Below are 23,739 nucleotides of genomic sequence, written 5' to 3'. Positions count from 1 at the left end.
AGCAATCACCCCACAGGAAGTGCCTGGCTCTCCCTGACCCACCCTCCGCGCAACGGTACTAGCTACCGCGTCGGACCGGGGCGGGCAGGAGTGAAAATCGAGCCCAGGCTTCCTTGCTGACCAGAGGTGTTGTCCTCCCCCTATTGACTCAGGGCTGAGGCTAAGTAACACAGGTAGCGCTGAATACTTGGCTAGCACAGTAAATTTTAAACGTTTTAAAAAGTGTGATGACTCAGGGAATTTGGTTCCTTAAAATAAGTGCATTTCAAAATAAAATTCAGTTTTTGAATCGACTGCAGCGTTTTTAAATCAACAGCAAACAGTATTAAAACAGGCAATTCTCTCAGCACAACAGCTTAGGCACAGCGCAGGCACAATTCTGGTACCTCTAGCGAGCAAGCGGATCGGATGACTATGCCACCGTCCCCCTACCGCCTTGCTGCTGGAGTCTCCAAGGTATATTTGACTGAGAGACTCCAGAGAACCCAGATAATGGCGGCTAAGTTAGCCTTATTGAGGCCATGACGCTCATCTGCCTCTCAGACTCTTTCAGAGCTGCATTGGCTCCCAGTATCGCAAATGATACAATTTAAATCACTCTGTATTGTGTTTAAGGCTCAGCATGGTGTTTGATCTAAACTAATGCAGAACAAATTTGTATGGTATGTCCCTACCCGGAAACTTCGATCTTCCTTTGCCAAATTGGTGAAAGTGCCTATATTTAGAAGAACAAAATCAGGAGGTAGGGCCTTTAGCACAGGAGCAGCGCTGCTCTGCAACAAACTCCCAACTGATATCAGACATTTGGTAGACTTACATTAGTTCAGGAAAAGAATAAAGACATGGCTCTATCCCAGAGCATGATTCCTATCTTTTTTTAGTCCTCTTCTGACCACATTGCTCACTGCCTATCTAGGTTGCTTGCATTCTAGCATACCGGTGTGTGGTCTTTTGGCGGTCGAGTACTGCTACCAGTCCTTTTCTACCAGGAGCGTCACTATTTTCATCAAACCTCACGGGCGATGCTATGACCAGATCATCCTCTATAGTATTTTCCGCTCCTGGGACATCTTTTCTACTTTATCTTTAGGTGGATACAAAATATTCGTGCTAACAATTATACATCATTATTGCTCGCCTCCGGATATTTTATCAACTTGTGGAGATAAATACTCGTTTCCTTCACTATTGCTCTCATCATCTTACCATCTACTCACTGGAAGTTATCCTCGTGGAGGTTCTATAAATGTCAACACAAATAACGATCTGAATCTAAGCTACCTCCACTATACTGTTCTACCACCTCCTTTTCTCTGATGTCATAACATCATATGACAAGCTATAGGACTACATCGTTCCACATCTCAAGATCTTAAGAAGCTGCCTTTACCGACTGACCTTTTATATCCACGCCACACCTAACTGTGAGTCCTGGACTCTTTGAAACTCTAACAATAGACGGTCACCTGAAGAAGGCTCAAGAGCCGAAACGCGCGTAGTGGTGTCTACCGCTTTGCCTTCATCACTGTATATATGTTTCATGTCTATTGATTTTGTATTTTCTCTTTTGTATTTTTTAATTCAAGACTATATAAAATTTAAACACATAATCACTTATAAAAACTATATATATTTAAAAAAAACAGTAGAAAACAAAAGAAAAATAGTCAACAACAATAAACAATAAAGCAATATCAGAAATTATTTTGCTCATTGGTTTCTGTACACAAGTGGACTTAATATACTGTTTCATTCTAGGTTTTTATTTACAAAAAACCGTAAATTGCATTATCTAATCAATGTCTGTCACTTTGCTATAGACCTTTCCTAACTCTCTCACTGCCTATCTATATCATTTGTGATCAGTTGGGCACACGTATCATAGCACCAAGGTACCCGTTGGGTAATAGTGTGCTTTATAAGTGTCGATAACATTAACATGTGATAATGGATGTTAGATGCTTTGAGGATTTCAGTAAGCGGTTCCATGAAAACATTGAAAAGTGTGTGGGTGAGAGAGAAGACCTCTGAGGAACCCCCAGAGCACAAGGACTGGAATTGGAGTGTTTGATTGACTTTAAATCTCTGTGTTCTGTTATGGAGAATCGAGGCAAACCATTTTTTAGGACTGACCCGGAGAGCCCCATCCTACTTTCCAGAAGGATCAGGGGATTGTCATATTTGACATTATCAAAAGCTGAGGTTGAGGAGGTTTAGTAAGCCAGATTCGTTACGATCAAGCAGTGTAAGAGCGTCATTGACTAAATGAGTGATGGCTGTTTCGGTGCTTTGACCCTGACGGAAGCCCGATTGGAATTGATCAAGAAGCTGGTATTCCTCAAAGTGGTTACACAGTTGGACATGTTCACATTTCTCAAGGAGCTTCGCCAGAGTTGGGATGTTTGTGATTGGCCGGAAGTTATTATGGTCCTCTGGATCAGCTATAGATTTTTTGAGAATGGGCAAAACCTGTCTGGACTTTAAGCAGTCAGGGATCTCACCTTATAGTTATTGTTGTGGGTCCTGCTGGCCCTCACTATTGTAACAAACATGGGCAAAAAGCAGTCTCAAAAAGCACACATTGCCATAGTAGGTTTGTTCAGTGCCAGGAACTACTATCTGTGCCGATATGTTCCTTATCAAAGAGCAGATTGCGATCATTCACTCTGAAGCCAGAAGATAGATGAACAGAAAGACTGAATTTTATTGAAAAAATGTCTTGGTTAATGCCAGACCTAAATAGGGGCCCAAATCTTAAAGAAAGAAACAAACGTTCACCCATGGTATGTCTTTGCATTAGTTCAGATTTGTGTTTCATAAATTCACAAGACTTTGCAGTAGTAGACCAGGAAATAGTACTCCTAGAAACTAAATGTAAACTATATTTTAGCAAGAGCAAATGTGCATGTGTAGATTTTGCTCATGCGAAAATCTATTTACAAGTTCATTTTTTTCAAGCACTTTATTTCCCCAACCCTGAAAGAAGTTTTACTTCTGACCCTTATCGGAAGTAAATTTCCAACCTTTCTCAGTATGAGAATCTATTTGCGAAGAGCTTGTAACAACCGTTAAAACACGTAAGTTAGTAGGTAAGCACAGACTCCAAAAGGGCTTTCCAACCCTGGAACTATTGCATACTGCTACCTCCAGCTCCAGCATTTTGATCTGCAGAAAGATGGCAAAATAAGGGAATTGCTAGTATTGAAGCCCCATTACAGTATTAGCCCATGGCATAATCAGTGGCTATTATTGGAGTTCTTATATAATGATAGCTGCCATCATTTGTTGCTGCACTACATGGCACCAAAGGAACAAGTAGATGTTTTTACAGGGCAAGTACATTTATGAAGCAGGTTGTCCTATCGAGATGTAGATATTTTATTAAATTTCACCCCCCTGCACCTGCAACAGAAGTGGCATTTCCATATCATGGATGTGACTTACGTTTCTACTCCTTTCCATATGGAGAAGACCTCCAGGACTCTCCCTTGTCTTCTTGAGTAGGCAGGTGATGGTAAGAAACAGTGTTTGGAGTCAGAAGATAACGGGCCATATATGACACCCTTCTGCAGACTGTTTGTAAGGCTTATTCTGTACCTGCTGTGGACTTAAATACCAACTTTTCAGCAGTGGAGAAGGCGGGTTCCTTGGTGCCAAATCCTGATGGGCAAACCTGAGTAGTTAATCCTGAATCTACAATACTTACTCTACATATGCCTGTATTAAAGTCTAATATACTGAAATGTTTTGCATCTTTTTCAACTGAATAATATGCAAAACCAATAAATGTGAATAAAATCCTCAAAAAACACAATATCCATCAGAAACCTTTTTAGATTTGACTTGTTAGCGTCTGCCTACAAATGGTTTTTATTGCCTGTTGGCAAGTAAGTGAATTTCATACTACCACCCCAAGGCATATCACAGACTATGTTCCGAATTTTCCCCATAATTTAACAGGTACAGGGGATACATTTTCTACTCCTTATTTGGACCTATGGATCTATGGCATCATCATGTGTCTACTGTAAGTTTTCCAGGCGGGGTAGTCCTGTAGTTATTCCGAGTTCTGGTTTTGTTTTATCGTTGAAAGCTATGGCTGTAATTGTAATGTCTTTTATGTTTAATTATTGATCTGATCTTCTTAATCAAAGATTATGAACATGTGTAATGATAATTCGTACCTTACAGCAATTTGACAGGTAGAGGTAAATGATAGAGAGGTCGTGAGTATATTCCCTTCAAGAGTTTTGGTTGTAAATTGACAGAATGGTAAGATGGGGTCCAATGGAATTTGTAGATAACCAGGCAGAAAGAAGTAAAATTCACTACCATGGTGCCGTAACACATTTTGTGAGAGAAACGATTTTGGACAGATATTTTTATTTGTGACTGCATGTCATTTTTAGGTCTCTCCTAGGCAGGGCGCATGCGCTGCTGTAGGAGATGACCTTTAGAAATCGGCCAGCTCCTTTTCAAGCTCAATCGTGCTTGTGGTGGCATCCACCTTGCGGGAGCGAGCAGAGGCGCGTCGACCATTTGATGTCAATTAGCGTTGCCGCGCGCGCCGCTCCTCGCTCCCGCAAGCACGAGTGCTTGAAAACCGCTTACCCTCCCCCACCCTACCTCACCTCTCTCTCTCTCTCTCTCCTGTAGTCAAGCGGGACTCGCTTATCACTGGTGTCTGGGTCTTCAAATGTTTGTGGCATAACTGGCCCCCAGCCCTCTATGAAATTCCCTACTGGCCCCCACCCCTCTTTGCCAAATCTCGGTGCTTCGTCCCTCTCCTCTCATAATTTCTTCTCCTTGCCATCCACTCCTCCATTCAGGTTTTCTATAGTAATGGGGACCGGACTGGATTCTGCACAACTAATAATTAGTCGCCGCCAAACATGCTCTGTTTTAGTGTAACACATCCTGTTCATTGTACTCATCCTGTTTCAATCTCAGTGTTTACATATATTTTATACAGCGTCTACTTGGCATCAGACCAGCTTTAGTGTGCTGTAGCGCTTTTACAAAACCTACTCCCTTTGTGCCTTATCGCGAGAACAGCCAAGGTTTAATAACTAGATGAGCTTAAAAAACGCATTGTGGAACTGTACGTTGTTTGTGAAGGAGAGCCGCCTCCTTGTTTCGTTTGCTGATGCCACTTCCACAACAGACACTGTGCCTGAAGCAATTAATCTGTCCTCTCCGCTACAGAATACTCACCTAGGAAGACCCACATACACCCAGCAAACACAATACCTCTCACAACAAGGCTGGGGGTGGAAGAATTAGAGTTCGAAAATTCCACTCGGCCACTTGCATTGGCGAGCTAAATTTAACGAGGGCGAGCTGTTTTTAGGTCCTACTCGCCCTTTCTGGCGAGTAGGAAAACAAACTAACTTTTGACCTCTGTCTGTGAAAACGGAGTCAAATGTGACAAGATAACAAGATTTAAAGGCATTTTTATTGCTCACAAAGTTAATGACCAATAAAGATGCCTTTAATTCTTGTTATCTTGTCACATGTGCTCCCCTTCCAAATATGAGAATTCTTAAGGTGCCAGAAGGGGAGGAGGAAAAAGCGGGCTTGTGTGTGTCACTCATACAGAACCTCATACCTAAGCTGACGAATCTCAAATTCGATAACTTTGAGCTCGACAAAGCATACAGAGTCCCGGCCTTCAGACTAACTAACAGATCGGGCCCAAGACCGATAATATGCAAACCACTACGCTCTCACTAAACGGAGGCCATCTTTGGGATGGCCAGGAAAAACCCAAATCTATAATGGAACGGACACAAAATTATCCTCACACAGGACTACTCGAAGACAACAGTGGACATAAGGAAATGATTTCTTGCCCAGAGAGATAAGCTAAGGAAAGAAAACATCTCTTTCTCCTTCGCCGGCCCTACCAGATTCAGAATAAACAACAAAGTGAAGACGCAGACCTTTGAGGATCCAGCGGAACTGTTGAGATACCTACGGGGTCCAGCCCTGTAGGTAATGGAGACGACAACTTTTTGAGCAAGAGGAACGCCTCACCTGACCTTACGAACGACTAGGCAAGACCCACAAGGTGCAATACGAGAGCATCTCCGGTCCAGCCCTAAGGACAAGGACAGGGATCAAATGGCCTGAAGGGGGAACAAACGCAAGGAACTACACAACACCTCAAGACAACTAAAGGAAATAGTAATGTACCTCATGTACATACCAAGACTGCAGAGCAAATTGCAACAAACTACCTCATGGAAGGACCACTGAAAAAACTGACTCGCACCGGCATGCCAAAGACTTCTAGACGTGTGCACCGAGAAGAAAAGTCTGACTTGATCAATCATAAGACTGTCTATATCCTTTACTTTTATTTTAAATAAGAACGGCTACATAGATAAGCGTAACCGATAAACTTGTCCATTATGTTGTAAGCTTAGAATAAGCAAACCAGAACAGCACAATAGATTATCCCGGGGAAGAAGCGGGGCGGGATAGACCTTGCCGTCGCACGGCTACAGTACGACAATTTAGCTTTGGGTGGGGGAGGGTTGGGACTGGGAGTGAGAGGGGAGGGGTCGTCTTGTCTGTCCTGTCTGTCCTGTCCACGTCTTCGTATATGCCCATACCAAACTTTCAGGCAGACCGTCCAGGTCAAAGCTGCCACCATAACCAGCTACCCCGGCACACGCAGATAGGCCAAAGGAGCCCAAATGCCTCGGATACCACACCCAGGGAGAGCCCGGGAGGGGGAGGATAGGAAGTCCCACACACCGTAAGCCATGGCACTGAATAACAATGCAGCCCTGCATGCAGATCTAAAGATTGTCTCCCTCAACGTAAAAGGTCTAAACCACCCGATTTAAGAGAAAGTAAATACTAGACTACCTGGCAAAGACTAAAGGAGGATATCATCCTATCACAGGAAACCAAACTCTCCAAGGAAAACGAGAATAAGCTTAGGGCGAGATGGATAGGTCAGGTAGCCTGCTCACCGGCGGTGAGCAAGAAACGAGGAGTTATCACTCTGATAAACAGAAAATCCAAGATAACTATTGAGAACGAACAGTATGACGATGAAGGGAGACTATTGATAACTCAGCTGAAGAGAGGCGACGAAACCATACTAGTAACTAACTTATACGCACCGAACACAGACGACATAACATACTGGGAGGGAATAGCGAGGAAAATAGAGGCAAACCAATCGTACGACATGACCATGCTGGCAGGTGGCTTCAATCTAGCACTAGATCCCACTCTAGACAGACAATTGATGTCCCAAGCCCGGCCGCCCGCATCCCAGAACACTCTAAAGAACATATGTAACCGATTCAACCTGAAAGATCCATGGCATTTACAACACCCCAAGACCAGGGAATACACTTTCTACTCCAACCCACACAACTCCTACAGTAGAATAGACTACATCCTCATCACAGGCTCACACACACACACCTGATAGAACACACGGAAATTGCGGCAAGAACAATCTCCGACCACTCATGTATCAGCCTACAACTAACAGGTTGACACAACGAACACATCACCCGCAGATGGCAATTCAACAGTATAGTCATGGCAAAACAGGAGGACAAAGCTAGAATTGAGAAAGCCATTAAGGACTATATCAAGGACAATGACACTCCAGACATAGATCCAAAAAGCCTGTGGTACGCGTTTAAAGCGATGATCAGAGGCACGCTAATAGAGATCAAAGCCAGACTGGATAGAAAACCAAAAGCACAGCTAGACCAACTGGAAAGAGACTTCAAACAACTAGAAATTAAGCATATCGGGGACACTTCGAACACTGTGGTGCTTGTAGAACTCACACGGAAAAAATACGAATTCAATAGGATTCTTAGCAAACAAGCAGGCCTATGGATAAGAAAATACAAACAAATCAACCTCTGCGAGGCAAACAAGGCAGGCAAAATCCTAGTGTTCCATCTTAAACAAAGACAACACTGCATCTCAACAATCGCAGACGCAAACAACATTACACATACCTGAGATAAAGATATCCTACGCACGTTCATGGAATTCTAGCAAGAGCTCTACAAAAGAGACCACACTCTGGACCAGGGAGGCTGTATGGCCTACCTAGACAGACTTAACCTACCCAAGATAACAAAAGAGGAAGCAAGGGCACTGGGTCAAGACGTAAAAACCAATGAGATCACTACAGCTATTGGGTCCCTGAAGGACAACAAATCCCCAGGACCAGATGGATACACAGCCCCCTTCTATAAAGCCTTCCAAGACCTGCTACTTCCGGTCATGATTAAAGTCTTCAACCACTGCGAAAGGGAGGGGGAGGTAAGAGAATCTATGACACAAGCCAACATAATTGTCATACCCAAGGAAGGCAAAGACACACAGTGGCCCAAAAACTACCACCCCATTTCACTAATCAACATAGACTGCAAGATATATGCCACAATCCTGGCCACAAGATTAAATAAAGTGCTCCTACAGCTGATTGGAAACACACAGGTAGGCTATCTGAAAACATGCATGTCTTATGACAACACAAGACTCCTTTGCCAGGTCATAGACCACTCCTCCAAACCACACAACTCTGCGGTAGCAATTACGCTAGACGCAGAAAAGGCCTTGGACAGAGTATCCTGGCAATTCCTAGAAAAGAGCATGCAAGCGTACAACCTGGGAGAAAGCTTCACTAGGAAAGTTATGGCACTTTACAAAAGCCCTAAGGCATGGATAGATATTAACGGATAAACATCAAACCAATTCAGCCTCCAGTGGGGTACGAGACAGGGCTGCCCACTATCCCCGGTGCTGTTCCTACTAGCACTCGACCCCCTGATTAAGGACATCCTAGCAAACAGAAATATAGCGGGAGTAACCATCAACAAAACCACAGCCAAACTCGCAGCCTATGCGGACGACTTACTCATAATAACAGAGGACCCCTATCACTCCATACAAGCACTCATGGACACCATAGAGACATACGCTAGACACTCAGGATACAAACTCAACAGAGATAAATCAGAATGCATGCCACTCGACATACACACAACCAAAGAGGTAATAGGAGGCTCGGGGCTAGCCTGGCAACCAGGGTTTGTCAAATATCTAGGGATCCAATTTGGGGAAAAATCTGAGAATCACTCTAGAACAGAATGAGGAAATAACCCTAGAAAAGATCAAAGCGCTACTGAAAACCTGGTCGCCCAAATTCATCACCTGGTGGGGGAGAATAGACACCGTAAAGATGATGATCACCCCGATAGTAAACTACCTAGCAGGAATGCTCCTCCTCGCTCTCACGGACCAATTCCACAGAAAGACAGACCAAATGATAAACCAATTCATATGGTGAGACAAAAAACCTAGAATAAGCCTCCCAAAACTAAGACTAGAGAAGAAGCTAGGGGGACTAAACATGGCGGACCTCAGGACATTCCAGACTGCCTTCATAGCTAGACAAGGAATGCACTGGATACTACCGAACCAGAAATACATCCCAACCTGGTTCTCTATGGAGAAGGCCATCCTAAACAACACAGATCCTTTGACTCTCCTCACCGCCAACAAGCAGGCACAAAATAATAACCCGATATTTTAAATCACTAGACACGCGCTTCTCAAGGTAGACCAGAAGTTCGAACACAGCATCAAAAACTCGCATTGTGAAACACTCTGGACAAACCCCAAGATTAAATACAGAGGGAAGCCTCTGGACATAGAGTAATGGAGAAAGCTAGGATTCTCTTATCCAGCACAGTTGGAGGACGAGGGGCAGCCCCACACTTTGAACAGCCTGAAAACACATAACCTCCCAGACATAGAACTATACAACTTCCTAGCAATTAAAACCGCCTTAACAAAATCAAAATTAACCAAGCATAAACCCTCAATCTTTTAGTATATGGAGAACATAAACAAGGCAGGGCCCCAGGTTTCTCACTTATACAAGCTGCACCGCCCTGACTCCTCCAAACGTAATGCCAAGAACACCAGTTATTGGGAAACGCAGCTAGGCTCTAGACTTACTGAACAAGAGCTACACACCCTTTGGGCGTCCCCATCAAAAAATATGATATCCCCAATGTTAGCACAGACGAAATTCTTGTTAATACAACCATGCATATTGGACACCAGCGCGCCTAGCATCAATAAGTCTGAGGGATAGCAACTGCTGCTGGAACTGCGGCTCAGACAAGGGGGACCTCATCTTCCACTGTAGTAAGGTCAGAAAATTCTGGGGGAAGGTGTTCATTTTCATTAACAAGGCTCTAGGCTGTACTCTAAAACAAGAATTTGCCACAATTACCACAGCACATATCACAGCAGACATAGCCAAACAACAAGACAGAAACCTCCTGGACTTCCTCCTAACAACAGCAGTCAAAACAGTACTAGCCAAATGGAAGAACACCTCCAAAGCCACATTCAAGGGGTTGCTGAACTGGGTGACAGATCTCAGGGGGGGCAGACAACACAGCACTAAGGCAAACACCATGGAAAAATCCCAACAGAGGGATGTGGTCAACACTAGACCAATTCCTAAACCCATACGAACCCCCATAAACAACGGAAATATGACCCACTAGCAAAATGCACTCCCACGAGGGTCCGGCCAAACAGGGTGTGAGGGCAGTAGGGGCGGAGAGGTTGCAAGGGTCTCAAACTCGCTAGCGGAACCGGCGATCAGCCACTAAATAACTGCCAAACACATGTGTTTTTGTGTTTTATATGTACCGACTAAATACGCAACCAATCGCAATTACCTAAATGTTCTGTGTTATATGTGTGCAAGCCAGAAGGGCAGATAAGTGAGGACTGAAAGACCAATCGATCACCCATAATCAAATACAGTCAATACCGTAAGCCGTATGCCCCAATGGGATTGTCCGCGAAATATGATATTTGTTATGTCACGTCGCATTTTGTAATATGTAAATACCAATAAAAATAAATATAAACAAAAAAAGGATTCTAAATCTCTTTACATCATCTTTCTCCATTCACGTATACAGCTAACATTTGTTTAGCGATTTACACAATTTTATAAAAGCTCCAAAAATATTTTCAACATTGTTGGCTTTTTTGGTTTGAAATTTCTACCCTATTTCTTAATATAACATTTCCATGATATGGTTCATAAGCTTTTCATAGGAAAGTAGGATCTACTTCTATGGTTACCCCCACTTTTTGCTTGATGTGATGCTGTTTTTGACAAGTCTGACTAGGATCCTGCTAATCAGGACCCCAGTCTACCTTTCTCCCTAAATTGATGTGTTCCGTACTTGGGTACATCCCAGATTGGATACTGGGTACCCTTGCCGGTCTCTAGTATATGGTACCCATGTACCCAGGGTATAGGTATCCCATGGTATAGGTATCCCAGAGGTCTCCCATGGGCTGAAACATGTCTTATGCTACCCACGAGAGACCATTCAAAATGGAACTACAGGCCTGCCATTGCAGCCTGTGTAAGCTGGTGAACGCACCACTTACTAAAGATATAAGTTTACTATATCAAAGGGACACTGCACTTAAAACCTATACGCCATCCCTATAGCAGGCTTTTGCAATCCGGAAGGCAGGGTGCTTGGTTCTAAATGAGAGGGTGCCCCTGCATGAGCAGAACACCCTTGCAACCTACGGAGTCCATTCTTCTGGGTTGTCAGCAAGGCAGCCATAACCTATATAGAGGGGTACCGCTTAATTGCGAGATGACCATCTCGAAAACAACTGCAACAAATCCTATCATGTTTGCTATCAAACATGTTGAATCATACTCCCACTCCATAAACGATGTGGGAGTATAAATCCAAGCATTGGAAAAGCCATTGGTTAGTCTCTGTGTTCCCGGTGCCAACCTTCTAGACCCAGACAGCACGAAATGGTTACTGCCAACCAGAGACACATTTCTGTTCTCCTGCTGAGCCAAGCTCGAGCAGAGGAAGGTGCAACAGTAGGCATCTTGTCACAGAGAGGTGTGACCACCTCCCAGACAGCATTTAGTGTATTGGGTTCGGGTGGGTGCGCTTGCCAACGCCAGAAAGTCTGCATTAGGGGTACATGTCCAGTTCTGGGAGCCATTGACTCCCGCTCTGGTGCATAACTTGACAAAAGACTTGGGAGTAACCTCCCCCATGTCCAGACCCTCCCCTGGGAGGGTCCTCTGAAACTTCCCAACTCTTTTGCTAGGATACTTAAGGGTTTATCTGGGTGTAGGTCCCTAGATTCCTCGTGGAATAAGATTTAGCTCAGACACCACTGCACTTCTACCGTCTGGTCACTCTGGACTTCGTTTAGGCCTGACTTTGTCTCCCTTCCAGTCTGCTGCATCGTCTGTACATGTGCATCATATAAGAAACTTTTAAGGCCTGTGAAGCATCAAAGACAACCGAAGTAATCTCCCTTGGAGTGAAGGAGTTGCTCGTCTGCATTTGCAGGCACCGCAACTAACTCGACCGGTCGTCTGATATTCCCCCTACCCACTCCCTCCCCCAAGCTCCTCCGGACTCCGTGGGCTCTGCAACACAGGTGTTGGTTTTCCTCCGCTCCAGAGGCCTGCTCTACCCTCTTACCAAGTTTGAGACCAGTAGTCCTCGTGAGGGTTGCAATAACTGAACCCCTGGGTACTGCGTCCAACTTGCAGTTGCAGAGGCTTGTTGGCTTCTTTGCAAGAAGATCTTCGGGCTCCAAGTAGCTCCAACTTCGAGCATCTCCTGTGACCAGAATCTTCAGCCACACCACATCGTGTGAACCGTGGCCTGCATCCTGTGGTGAGCTGCTTGAGGTTCTCTCGTAACACCAGTGCCTCCGGCCTGTGGATTCACTTGAGTCACACTTGTTTCTTTTGGGCTCCCCTAATGGCTCAGGGCCTGCCCTTACTCCCCTGCTTTTGGTGAGTACCCTGAGACCTTGCTGGTCCCGACGTTGCTCCTTTTTCCATTCCTGCATGGCTTGCCTTTGCCAAGGCTTGTTGGTGTTCCAGCCGGACACCGACGCCTCAGCACTCGACATCCTACGTGGGAGAGCTTGTGCACAACTCCTGGTCCTCACAGCTGCAAAGTCAAGGTCCTCGTTGTCCATCCTGAAGCACCCGACACCAAAGGGCATCCGTCTTCCAAGTCTCCTGGTCACCCCTGAGTGATCTAGACTCTGTCCACTCTGCTTTCAGGTACTCCTCTTCAAGAATCCACGTTTGGATTCCCCCGGACACTTTCTCCTCTTTCAGCAGCAGCACTTTCCAGAAGTTCTCCATTGGGTTCGATGGCGGTTTCCGACACCACTTCACACGTATGCACACAGCTACCCTGGTGTAGGTAACATGAATACTAGGATATCCACAGGTGGGGAGGCTCTCCAACCTTCTGTCTTCCACGAGGTATCTTTAGAGTCCACTGGGAAGGGTCCTTAAACTTAAAAAATCCAACCGTGACTTTCACATAGACTTGTACGAAGCACGTAGTCGTGGTCCCACACTGCACACGTTCTCCGTGGGGTCCCTATCTACTCACAATGGGTAGTTCCTTGGAGTCTCGGCAATTTTATGTCCTCTTGACACTATTTTGACTCGAGTTGTCGTTCTTATACCACTTTCTTAGTATATGGTTTGGTCACCACCTGGTTACACTGTGTATTGTGTGCTATTTACTGAGTTTCTTTGCTAAAGTATTGTGTGCATTGTGTTAATCTCCATGTTGGAGATACTTGAACATTCTAGAGAGTATTACATAATAAAAACATATTTTTATAAATACTTGGTGTGGTTATTTTCACTTAATCTATACTATAAGATTGCATTCTGGTAAAACAACCTGCTTTACACTCCTTTGAGACTAAGCCGGAATGCTGCTCTCCACAGCTACCACTTAGCTTTCTATGGTTGTCTAAGACCTCTTAAATCAACATCAGGGTTAACTGGACTGGTGAAAGGTGCCCACTTACATTAGTGGACATCATATACCAGGCCAGTCACTCACACTTGTACTTCATCCATCAGTGACACAATCATTACACTTGGCATAATCCCCTGATAACAAAATATTTTTCAAGATTATAGTAATATACCCAACGGTCGCGGAACATGGCAGCCGCTAGCTAAACGGCCGCAGACGGAATTCCCCCTATGGAGCAACTAATTCCTGCACTTTTTTGTGTATTATTTAGCCCCCCCGTATGATTTATTGATATTTTGTAACCCCCCCTGGTTCGATTTTAACATTCCGCTGCGCTTATTGCCGAGTATGCTCCCGGAGAACGGATTGAACCTGCAGATCCCCGGAGTGAGTTGCAGGGTGAGCGAGGACCGTGAGGACCACAAGGAGAACCAGCGAGAGCAGGACGTCGTATCTGGGGGCTGGCGCTGGCTCTGGGAGGAGGCAGCTCGGACACGGAAGAGGCGCGATTTTGCCTTGCTCGCGTTCTGGGTCATCGGGGGCAGAGCCAGCGGCATTTACTGTGGAGCGGAGTCGGCGAGAGGAGCGGCGCATGGAAACTCAAGTAAAATTTTATCTCAGCGGTATAGCGGAGTAAACTCTATGGTAGGGGGCCATCAATGTTTCTTTTCCCCGCCCTGTGGGGGCAATAAGGCTGCTGGGAACTATTCGACAGGAACCTGGTATGATAAAATATATAACGGCACATACAATGATATATTTAGAGGACTTAATCCCCCACAATTAAGCGGGGCTAATTCAATCAGTCCTCCAACTAGTTGTATGGATGTAGGGGGAGTATCTGGCAAGGGCGCTGGCAGTGAGGTCAGCCCTAGGAGCGCCAGTGATAGAGAGGAGAGTTTGTACCCTACTAAAACAAATAGGTACGCATTAAGAGCCAGGACAGTGTTTGATTCAACTAAGGGAAAGCCCATATATCCCCTTCGCATTTCACCCCCAGTTTCTGAAGTGAGGGAACGCGTAAGAAGTGGTAAAGCTAAGTTGAATACCTCAGAAGAATATTTGAGTGTGAAAAACATAAAAAGTAAGGGCAAAAGTAAAAGAGTTAAAGAAGCTGCTGCCAGTATAAAAGTTACCCCCTCACTTAAAGCTTATTATAAGGTAATGTCTACCAGTACCACCTCCGCTATCAGCTGCTCTCTCTTGCCAGCTCAGCCCGCCCAGCCCCCCCCAGCCCATTGTCTACCCAGTCCACCTCGGCTACTGTGGTAGTAAATGTTATGGGGGTACCATTACAAGGAGACCCGATAGTGACTCCTATGAGGTCTGTTAAAGAAGAGAGTGCTCATAACCTTCCAGCCCCGGTAGAGGCAGTGGTTGTAGTGCATTCAGATATTGGCCTGTTAAATAGGTAGTCAGCGTTGGGGGGGACGGATCAGGAGATACCCTATTGGATCCCACAGAAAAGACCAAAAGCTCTGATGCTTTGAACGCAGCGCAATTAGTACAAGTACACCATCCCGCCTCATTTGATAGTGCCGGAGCAGAGATCACTACAGATAAATCAGATGCAACTTCACGCACATTGGCCGACATATTACTAGCTATGAAGGATGAGATTACCAGCAGGTTCACGGTATCGGAAACCAATCAAGCAGAAATGACTAACAGATTCTTAATTTCTGAGGCTAATCAAGCAGCAACTAAGGCATCTTGTGATGAGTTGGCCAAGAGGCTGGATGAGGTCACCCTCAGAACCGAGGCAATTGAGTCGGAAATCCCTAAGATCAAGGAATCTATGCGTACCACCGAAGCGGAGGTCACCAAGCTGTCTGTTCAGAACAAAGAACTAAAAGAAGATATTGAGCGTTTGGAGAATTACTCGCGCCGGGATAACTTGAGACTCCTGAATGTGCCTGAAGCCCTGGAGGGAGGTGACATTAAGGGTTTTGTAATATCCTTATTGAAGGGAAAAGTGTTAAAGGACTCACCAGAGATCGATTTGCTGCAAGATAATCAGAGGGTACATCGCAATCCCTTCATAAGAAACCTTGCAAAACAGAAACCCAGGAAGATCCTGGTGAACTTTTTAACATATTCCGTAAAGGAGCAGATTTTGTCTTCCGCTCTGAAAGAAGGCTCCATATACTTTAACAGCTCCAATCCTTTTACCTTTCAAATAAGATCCGACATATCGCACAGAACTGCAACGAGACAGTGGAAGCTGGGAAAAAGGTTGGAGGAGTTAAACTGTATAGGGGCCAAGGCTCAGTTGAAATTTCCAGCATTGCTAAGGGTGATATGGAATAACCACATGCACCAAATCAAAACTGGGGAAGAGGCGGAAGCTCTTATTGCAAAGATCAGAGACAGACAAGGGCGGAAGCAGACTTAGAGGGTCTTTTTACACTTATGACATGTAATCAGTAGGAATGTAGCTAAAAATAAAAAATGGGAATGTTATTGCTACTCTATAGGGGGAGAGGGCCAAATAGGCTTTTGCCTATTAGAAGGGAGGATTCCTCAAGGGTTGGGGGGTCACGGGGAGGTGGGATGGGGGAGGCAGGGGGGCACGTGGGTGGTGAGCAGTGGGAAAAATGAAAAAAAATTTGATCTCAACCTTATGTATAGTCTTTTCTGTCATGAAGGGGTGTCAACTCCTCCAGGTAGAACACGGGGACGATGGCCAGCATGGTCCTGAGGGATAGAAAGACCATCTTTGCCTCCTGCAATGTTAATGGGTTAAGGTGCCCCCGGAGACAGAGGCTAATCCTTAAATACCTAGAACTTTCAACTGCACAAATATGCATGTTGCAAGAGACACACCTGAGTTATGAGGAAAGTAGCTTAATCTTCTCCAAGGTCCCTTGGGTTAAGATGTTTAGCGCTTCGCATCAGACATCTCAAAATAGAGGGGTGGCTATATTAATTAAACAAGGTACTCCCTGTAATATAAAAAAATGCAATCAGACTCCTCAGGTAGGTAGTTGTCAGTCCAATTGGCATTTGAAAATTTTGATATGATCTGTGCCTCTTTCGACGGCCCCAATATGGACGATCCAACCTATACTTATAAATTACAATCAGTACTGATGTTGGAACCTCCACCCTATATTATCGGGGGAGATTTTAATGTCCTGTTAGACCCTCTGAAAGATAGATCTAATCTGTGTCATTATAAAGGTGCAGTCAAGGTACGTCGGGCACTACTTAATATGAATCATGGTATGGATCTGATCGATCTATGGAGGGCACAAAAAGGAGATCAGCGGGGCTTTACTTTTTACAGCAAGAAGCATGGCCATTCCTCTAGGATCAATTATGTTTTCTTGGACAGAATGTCAATGGCTAACCTAGGGAAGGTATCAGTTCTTCTGAGTCACCTCTCTGATCACGCACCTCTGCAATTTGTATATCCGAGTAAGGAGGCACAGCGGCAACCATTGAGATGGACCCTTAGTAGGGCGAAGCTTTTAGATCCCGAGGTGGTTGAAGCAGTACAGGCTCCCTCTCTGGAATTTTTTTCTTTGAATACAGGTTCCACAACACCGGACATAGTATGGGAAACATAGAAGGCCTGGTTAAGGGGGAACCTCCATGGAATAATCTGCTATAATAATAAGATCGAAGCTGAGGCATTAAAGGGGGTTGAAGGGAGGATAAGCAATCTGGAGAAAGAAAGACTGTTTTAGCAACAGGGACTCTTAGCGACTCACACAGGTCTTGAAGAATTTGGAAGAGGTAATATCAGAGTATAGAGGGAAGTTAGAAGCCAAGTGTAGGGCGCAGTGGAACTCCAGAGTGATGCAGAACTTTGAATATGGGGAGAAGGCTGGCGCCCTTCTGGCATGGAAAGCAAGAACCGATCGCGCTAGAAATGATATAAAAGAACTTACTGCCAATGCTAGCGGGGAAACCTCAAGTAAGATCGAGGATATGCAGTTCTGTCTCCTCTCCATTTTCTCGGAACTGTATAGAGAGGACCTGGCTCCTTTACCGAGCTCTATCCAGTTATTTCTTAGGAATAAACATCTCCCCGTGCTCTCAGAAGAAAGTAAGAACAAATTAGAGGCTCCCTTTACGTTAGAGGAGATAGCAGATCAGATTAAAAAATCAAAGAACAAAAAAGCTGCTGGCTCGGATTCACTCCCAAGCGAAATCTATAATCTCCTCAAAGAGGAGTTGATAGATGCACTGGGGGTCACCTTTAACTCAGTTTACAGTCTAACTGGGAAGGCTCCTAAGACCTGGAAAGAGGCAACAATAGTTCTGATTTTAAAAACTGTCAAGGACCCGAAAAAGGCAGAGCAGAAGAGGAAAGGAGCGAGGCAGAAGCGCTGTTACCGGAAGAAAAAGGACACATCCAGTCGCTGAGGAAGCAATGTGTGCCTCGTTCAAGTAGAATTTTATAATTTGTAAGATTGTGGGAAGAGATTCCTATGGTGTTCCAGTTATCTAACTAGAAGACCCGCATAACGAAAAAAGACCTAAATAAAAGGACAACTCTAGACTAAACCAGAGAGACACGCAAGGACCGGAACATACCCAGACGGATATTCTAAGAACCCGTGTTGGTGGATGCACCACACCCCACCTTGCATATCAAGAGCAAGGGTGTACCTGATAATTTGTGAAGCCGGTGACCCCAGAGAGTTGGAAAGTCCTGAAGAAGGTGTTCAAATATCCAGAGTTATGACACCGAAACGCGTCGACGCAGTTCTATAATTAAAATCCAAGTTTAGCCCAGGGAACAACAGATATCCATATATTTATGATACTGTTAGTAGCCCAGAAAAAGAACATAAGGAGGCCTTTGGATGTCTGAAAAGGAGTGGCGAGGTAACGTGTAGGCCACTATTAGCTGGGGTTTCTCTACTTTTGTTTAGATATAATGCAAATAATTATTGTAATTTGTCAAGTCCTTAATTCTTGTATTGAACATGGTTTTGATGTATTGTAGCATCTTTTGTGCTTCCCTTTAGAAATTGTAAATTGTGGTATTTTGACCTTCATTGATCTCTCATTGTATTTTATGTAATGACATTTTTTTCAGGAAATCTTTTCTGAAATTTTATTGATGTGTATAAATCTGTGTTTTTATTGTATTAATTTTTTAAAAGAATAAAAAGTCTGTGAACGTTCATTTTAGTGTGGAAATAGATACTGTGTACGTCCCATATCCTACGGGTGTGTATGAGTGTGAAGGTTTATACTTATACAATAGAATTGAGTCCTTCCAGGGATCTTCCCTTGACTTACAGACTCCTATCGTACAATCTCCCTGCTGAATGCCGATTATAAGATCTTTATGGGCATTTTGGCAGGGAGATTGGCAAAATTGATCCCGAGGTTAATACACCCGGATCAGAAAGGGTTTGTCGCAGGGAGATACATTCAGGAACAATCGCAGCTCTTGATTGGTAATATAAATCTGGCCATCAGAGGGCAGAACCCTTGGCCGTTATCGCCTTAGACGCGGCCAAGGCTTTTGACAGAGTCTGCTGGGTGTACCTTTGGGAGGTCCTGAGGGCAATGGGGTTTGGTCCAAGCTTCATTCGAACCTTGCAGGACTGCTATCAGGGTGCCTCCTCCGGAATCCTGCTAAATGGGCTCCTTACGCCGAGCTTTAATATCCAGAGAGGAACTAGGCAGGGGTGTCCGATCTCGCCTCTTTTATTTAATATATACATGGAACCATTGGCACCTGCGTTGAGACTGGATGATTCAATTTATCCTTTTAGATCCGAACAATACAGTTCCAAAATAGCTCTCTATGCCGACGACCTAATACTGTACACAAGTGACCCAGAGGCAGCGATCCCGAGGGTGGAGGAGCTTATGTGCGAGTTTGGGTCCCTATCCGGGTTTCTAGTCAATAAAACCAAGACGGGTGATGTGTTGGAATCTGAGTGGTCGGGGAGAGTCAGTGTCGAGCTGAGATCTGGGGGTTTATGTAGTAAAGGACTTGGAGAAGATACCTGAGCTTAATCTTAACAGGGTTATAGAGGAAATTGACGGCCTCTTTAGTAGATGGAGGAACCTTCCCATAACTATTTATGGAAAAACCAACCTGGTAAAGATGGTCATTCTACCTAAGCTGTCTTACCTTTTCTCTTCCATACCATTAACATTCTCGAAAAATAGCTTAATGAAGGGACAGAGCAAGATTGGGAGTTTTGTCTGGGGTGACAAAGGTGTTCGTCTGGCGTGGAAAAAACTTAGACGCAGACTAAAGAAAGGCGGGCTTGCCCTTCCTGATGTGAGGCTATACGCAGCAGCATTCCAGTTTAAAAGCATACGGATGCTACTTGTGAAACCAGGGGAGTCAGCCTGGGGTAGGTTGTTGGGAGAAATGGCGCGAGTGGAGGGAGGAGGAGACGGCGAGGCTTTTCTATATAAGTTTGGGTCACCAAGATTCTTCAAGCGGGTACGTTTGTAGGTTTTGAGGGCGGCCTTGGAGCTTTGGTATAGGCTCAGACGTAGCTGGGGCATGGGATACTATTCGGACAGTACCCCTATCTGGGATGCACCGGGAACACCGGACTGCCTAATGGACAGTTTGCCGTTGCCTATAAGAAGGGCAGGCATCACTGTCTGGGCCGAACTGGTAGACTCCGGGGGGATACATCCATGGGCAAAGATCCTGAGGGCAAAGATTGGGCCAAGGCTCTCCAGATTCAAATATTTACAGTTAATATCATGGTACGAGGCATAAAAGGGGGAGGTCAGTGGGAATAGAGAGATTGAAGGGTTGTGGCAATCTATCCTCCCAATTAATAAGGACTTGTTGGAAACTGAGGATCACAAGACACCCCCTTTAGCTGCAGTGTGGATGGAAACTCCTCTTGGGCCATCAATAGAGTCCTAGTATGAGCCCTCTTTAAAGATCTTGTATAATTATGTCAAGCCCGCTTGTCTAAAAAAAAAAAATCATTTTTTGTCATTAATAGACTTTATTATACTCCTGTGAAAATCGCCAAGTTTGCCCCAGAACCAGCTCCTAAATGCCCCAGATGCTCAATACCTCTTGCTAATGACTTGCATATCTTCTTTGAGTGTCCAGCACTTGAAAGATTTTGGACTGAGGTAGGTGATAACATTTGTGATATCTTTAACACCATCATAGAGATTAACATGTCATTAGTGCTTTTAGGAGATGATGGTTGTCTTAGTCAGACCCTCTCTCAGAAGGACAGGGGTTTATTAATTTATTTGATTTTGCTGGCCAGAAGGGAAGTTTGAAGGGGGTGGAAAGATCCCCTACCCCCACAAAGGGAAGACTAACTTAAAGCCTCTTCTCCATGGCTCGTTTAGACTATGAGGGTGTAGAAGATAAGCTAATAAACATCTGGCACCCATTTGTGAGATGGGGAAAAAATTTAAGATTAATATAAATGGTCTAATGATTACACCAGCAGGGCTCAACAAATCCACTCGACCGCTCGCATTTGCAAGGTAAATTTAACGAGGTCGAGCTATTTTTAGGTCCTACTCGCCTTTTCTGGCGAGTAGGAAAACAAACTAACTTTTGGCCTCTGTCTTTGAAAACTGAGCAAATGAGACAAGATAACAACAAGATTTAAGGGCATTTTTATTGCTCACAAATCGAATGAGCAATAAAGATGCCTTTCAATCTTATCTTTTCACATTTGCTCTGCTTTCTGAGACTGAGGTCAAGTAGGTTTCTGTTAGGTCGAGGAGGTTTTTCAAAATACTAGACCTGCAGGACTAGTACAGTTTTTCAGATTTTTCGAGCCCTGACAAGGTTCCCTCACAAAAAAGGGATCGGTCGGATGACCCAAGCGAGTGCGGTAAGTCGTAGGAGCCACAGATCACGAAGGCGGCTTCATAAGAGGCTTGATAGGTGAGATGAGGACCAAAAAAAAAAAAGATAAGTTATGTATTCATTTTGCATTCATCTCTCAAAATTGGACTTGTTTGTGCTTATTATTTCAAAACCCGTAAAGACTATCAAAAACTTGTTCTAAAACAAAAAACTGACTACTTCTCTGAAAAAATATTGGACTCTTGTAATAAATCGAAAGATCTGTTCAATATTGTGAACGATCTTAGCAGTAGTGATAGAACCTCCGCATCGGTCACTCCTACTCAGGATCTTTGCAACTCATTGAACTCTTTTCTTTAATAAAATTTGCACCATAAAACAGAGTATCTCTAATGCCTTGCTTCCCCCTCCTTTGGATGACGCCTACTATAACCCTCATTCGTTAGAAGCCTTTTCCCTTATTGATGGTAAGATTTTGTCCAACCTTTTTGCAAGGGTTAAATCGGGCTCACCTGATGATACCTGCCCCCGCACATCCTGAGAGAGGTGGGGACAGCTATTCCTGAGGGCGTGCTTCCTTTGTTAAATGGATCACTTCTACAGGGTAAAGTTCCTAATAGCCTTAAGAAGGCCTTGCTTATCCCCCTGATCAAGAAAGTTGGAGCAGATCCGCTTGATCCGTTAAATTACAGGCCTATATCACTGTTGCCTTATAGTTCTAAGTTACTGGAAGCCCACGTCTGTGCAAACGTGTCTAATTTCATAGAACAAACAGAATATCTTGAACCCAATCAGGCAGGCTTCCGTTCGTGTCACTCAACGGAAGCTGTCATATTGGCGGTACAAAATACTTTGAGGCGGAATGCGGATTAAGGAATCCACCAGGCCCTGGTACTTCTCGATCTTTCGGCAGCATTCGACACGGTTGACTATACCATCCTGGTCAACCGTGTCGAACAAGCTAGCCTTAGGGGGCCTGCGTTGAGTTGGATCCGCTCCTTTGTCACAGGCCGTACTCAATCAGTAAGATTGGGCCCTTTTACAGCCCCCACTATTTCCACCACTTGCGGAGTACCCCAGGGCTCATCTTTGTCACCTTTTGCTTTTTAATTTGTATCTGCGCCCTCTACTGTACTCCCTAAGAAATGCTAAAGTTACCATATTTAACTACGCGGACGATCTACAACTCATCTTCCCTTTGAACACCAAGAACTCTGTGGAAGAATGTTATAACACCATGACACACATTCAGGGATGGATGAGTTGTAACCATCTGAAACTTAACCCAGGCAAGACTGAACTGGTCTTGCCTGGGCAAAGTGAACTAAGTTGGAGCCCATGCTTTTGGCCTTCTAGCATGGGGGCTCCACCTACGAGATCGTCCTCAGTCAAAAGATTGGGAGTAATAATTAGCGAGGACCTTTCTTTGAAAAGACAAGTAGGTACTGTAGTGTCGTCCAGTTTCTTCAACTTAAAAAAATAAGGAAAATAGCTTGCTTTCTTACGCAGGCCGCTTTCACCCAGGTCATAATTGCCCTTGTCTTTTCCCGATTGGATTTTTTCAACAGTCTCTACTTGGGGCTCCAAGCGGGAGAGTGAAAAACGACTTCAGCTGGCCCATAATCAAGCCGCCAAGCTTATTCTGGGACTCACAAAATGGCAATCTATTAGACCTGGCTTGAAACAACTACACTGGCTACCTGTTGCGCAGCGAATTGCATTCAAAACCGGGTGCATTATTTTTAAAACCTTACAAAACTCAGGCCGGAAGTTTATAAAAGATCTGGTCTCTAGATATAATCCATCTTTAAATCTCCGCTCAGCTCAAAAATCTTTACTGATTGTTCCATCTTACAAAAGGAAGCGCCTTGGTGGGAGCTGTTTTGACCATCTTGCAGCCACCTTTTGGAACTCGCTTCCCTTACAATTGAAATTGAGCGGAGACCTTCTTAGCTTCAGACATTCTCTTAAAACATGGCTGTTCTTGCAGGCCTACTGCTGAGCTGTACTCTACTTTTAACTGTTGTGTTGTGTTCCTTTCCTATAGCGCCATGAAGCCCCCGGGCGTACGAGCGC

General features: G+C 44.5%; 1 protein-coding gene across 2 annotated transcripts in view; it reads left to right on the top strand.

Moving 5' to 3' along the window:
* Positions 1-23,739, top strand: part of EBNA1BP2 (EBNA1 binding protein 2) — a 117,427-nt gene that overhangs the window by 24,299 nt on the left and 69,389 nt on the right. Inside the window, exon 1 of one of the 2 annotated variants that reach the window (XM_086952182.1) lies at positions 20,833-20,963. The exons of the other annotated variant lie outside the window; for it this stretch is intronic. Within the exon in view, the coding sequence (XP_086808308.1) occupies positions 20,911-20,963 (53 nt within the window). The 5' untranslated portion in view covers positions 20,833-20,910. Of the gene's footprint in view, positions 1-20,832; positions 20,964-23,739 lie in introns of those variants that run through there. 2 annotated transcript variants of the gene reach the window in all.

This window comes from Lissotriton vulgaris, chromosome 1_1 (assembly GCF_964263255.1).
Source record: "Lissotriton vulgaris chromosome 1_1, aLisVul1.2, whole genome shotgun sequence".
NCBI lineage: Eukaryota > Metazoa > Chordata > Amphibia > Caudata > Salamandridae > Lissotriton > Lissotriton vulgaris.
Note: the sequence above shows the minus strand (reverse complement) of the source record. Positions and strands in the feature narration are given on the sequence as shown.